Source organism: Enhydra lutris, unplaced genomic scaffold (assembly GCF_002288905.1).
Source record: "Enhydra lutris kenyoni isolate GAN:26980312 unplaced genomic scaffold, ASM228890v2 scaffoldscaffold43, whole genome shotgun sequence".
NCBI classification, from domain to species: domain Eukaryota; kingdom Metazoa; phylum Chordata; class Mammalia; order Carnivora; family Mustelidae; genus Enhydra; species Enhydra lutris.
In genome coordinates this window covers 1449797-1452552 of record NW_019154127.1, presented here as the reverse complement: position 1 = coordinate 1452552, position 2756 = coordinate 1449797, and the positions used below count along the sequence as shown (strand labels likewise).

Sequence of the window (2756 nt, the reverse complement as noted above, 5' to 3'; positions counted from 1 at the left end):
TATGAAACATTTTTAAACCAATTTTTACCAGAAAATATAATCCCAAATAACCTTGGAAGTACTAATGCTTAGAAAAACTGTACATTTATTCTGATGCTATTTCCCATGTAAAGTGGTTTAGAAGCTGTTTTTTTTGGAAATTGACATCAGAACCAATGTAAGAAGCAAAAGCAAACCCATTTCCAGGTCTTAATCATTATTCGTTTTTTTTTTTTTGTTTGTTTGTTTGTTTGGTTTTGTTTTGTTTTTTTACCAAAAACATTGGTTTTTGGTTGGAACACAAGTAAGCATGAATATGTAAACCTATACTAGCTGTTAAGAAAATGTCAAGCTCTTCAACTTTCTTTGAGGGGTTTTGTTTATTTGCTTTTTCACAGTAGTATCCATATTTTTACCTGAGCCCATCTTATTGATCTATACTAAGAATATTTTTGGAAGGGGAGGTGAACAATGAGTGACTATGGACTCTGAAAAACAATCTGAAGGGTTTGAAGAGGTGGGGGGGGTGGGAGGTTGGGGGAACTAGGTGGTGGGTATTAGAGAGGGCACGGATTGCATGGAGCACTGGGTGTGGTACAAAAACAATGAATACTGTTATGCTGAAAATAAATTTAAAAAAATGGAAAAAAAAAGAATATTTTAAATATAAACCAAGCTTCCATCATGACTCTGTTTATTGAAATGAATAAAATGAGTATGGCTGTTTAAAATAAAAATATTTGGGGGTGTCTGGGTGGCTTAGTTGGTTAAGTGACTGCCTTCAGATCAGGTCATGATCCTAGAGTCCCCGGATCAAATCCCACATCAGGCCCCCTGCTCAGCAGGAAGTCTGCGTCTCCCTCTGACCCTCTCCCTTCTCATGCTCTCTCGTTCTCTCTCCCTCTCTCAAATAAATAAATAAAATCTTAAAAAAATTAAAACTTTCTAAAAAACAATATAAAATAAAAATATTTTGGTGGGAAGTCATTTCCCACCAACATTCTAAAATAAAGCAACATACAAATTTGGTCACTTTGAAATTTTTCATATTATACTGCTTTTAAACTTTTTCTGCCCCGAGTCATATAGGTTATAGAATTTTTCACGTTCTTTTACAAATACTTCCTCTCAAGTTGCTTACCATTGACAATTTCCAAAAAAGAATAGAATTTCCCCTCAAAGAGAGAAGTTTGTCATTGTTTCAAAGAATTTTGCTACAATTTCTTTTTCCTCCTCCAAAGAGTTTTGCTACAACTTCTAAAGGCAATTCCAAGAGAGGAATCCTAAGAATGTTTACGTAGTGGTGGTTATGCTTGGATTACATGAATGAACCTTCAAACGTGTCTGTTTTCATTGGATAATTTAAGAAGGAGAGAGCCTATTAAAATCCAGTCACACTTCCTTGTAGATATACTCAATCAATGGAAAGAACATCCAGGTTTATGGGACATGGGAGCACCACTTCCGGGGCTATAATGTAGAGTTCTGATGCAGCTTCCCACAAGGAGGAAGAGTCTGTATACACAATCACCTCCTTCTAGGGATATATAAGGGATCGAACCAAATGAGGGGAGATAGTTGCTTCTTCTCATTCAACTGCAACCTGCTGTTGAAACCTCACTATGTCTTGCCACAATTGCCCTGCGACCTACAGCTTGGGATCCCTCAGAAATCCCGGCCATATTCCTCTCAGCTCCTCCATTGCCCTCTGCTCTCCAGGTGTGAGCTGTGGTGATGTCCTCTGCTTGCCTAGTAACTGTCAAGACCATCTCCGGCCTCAGGACAACTGTCAAGAGAGTTGCAGCGAACCAGCTAACTGCCAGCCAGCCCACTGTGACTATGAAATGTCCTGCTGCCCTCCTACTGCGTACTATGTGTCCAGACCCTGCCAAGGAACCACTTTTCTTCCTGCTGCTTCTTACATCTCTGGTTCCTGCCTCCCTGTATCCTATAGACCTCTGAGCTATGTGTCCAGCAGCAGCCGACCCCTGAGCCTCCTCACTTATGGATGCCGCCCCTTGGGTTGTTTGCCCTGTGGTCCTCAACCACTGAGTATGGTGCCTAGCAGCCTCAGACCTCTGCGACCTGTCTTCACTGGATGCCAGCCTCTGAGCCATGTGTTCAGTACGTGCCTTGGATCTTGCTCTGCGCTGGGAGGCCAGTAGCTTCCTTGTTCCAGTCAATAATCCCGCCAAGGATTCAGGACAAAAATTCAAAGTCTATGGACTTGTGCTTCTTTCCTAATAGTGCCTTTTCTTGCTCTTACTCTGCCTGATGTAATTCAAGCTTCTCCTTTCCTATTGTTATCTCTTTTTTATCTCTCCTTGGCATGAAACTTTTTGATTTACCATGCTCTTCAGTGTCCCTCAGGTGTGGAAAGAATTGATTTGATTCATGCTGCAATAAATGGGATTAAGTCAAAATTAAGAATCTGGGTCTTCATTTTGTCTTTCATTATTTCATTTGAACACAGATATGACCAATCTCAACTGCTTGCAAGATAAGTGAATAGGACATGGGATATGCAGCCATATGTCCTTATCTCACAGTAGCATAATAGCTCGATGGTTTATTCCTTAAACTTCTTTCTAGATCTCTGATCCTAGGTATTTAAGAGACCCAAAAAGCCCTTGGTGGAAGTGACTTTGAGAAGGCAAGATGAGGAACATTTTCCTTATCTTTCTCATCCAGTGAACATACTTCCACCAAAATCCCATTTCCTTCCTTCCTTCCTTCCTTCCTTCCTTTCTTTCTTTCTTTCTTTCTTTTCTTTCTTT

At 40.2% G+C, this 2756-nt stretch overlaps 1 protein-coding gene across 1 annotated transcript; it reads left to right on the top strand.

Moving 5' to 3' along the window:
• Positions 1–1601: 1601 nt before the first annotated feature.
• Positions 1602–2144, top strand: LOC111155629 (keratin-associated protein 26-1). The gene has a single exon (XM_022515898.1). It carries the CDS (start codon positions 1602–1604, stop codon positions 2142–2144), a length of 543 nt encoding a protein of 180 aa, XP_022371606.1.
• The last annotated feature ends 612 nt before the right edge of the window (positions 2145–2756 follow it).

Bases quoted from the DNA above. Each gene is read 5' to 3' on its own strand.
- LOC111155629 (XM_022515898.1), top strand. From the start codon at position 1,602: ATGTCTTGCCACAATTGCCCTGCGACCTACAGCTTGGGATCCCTCAGA.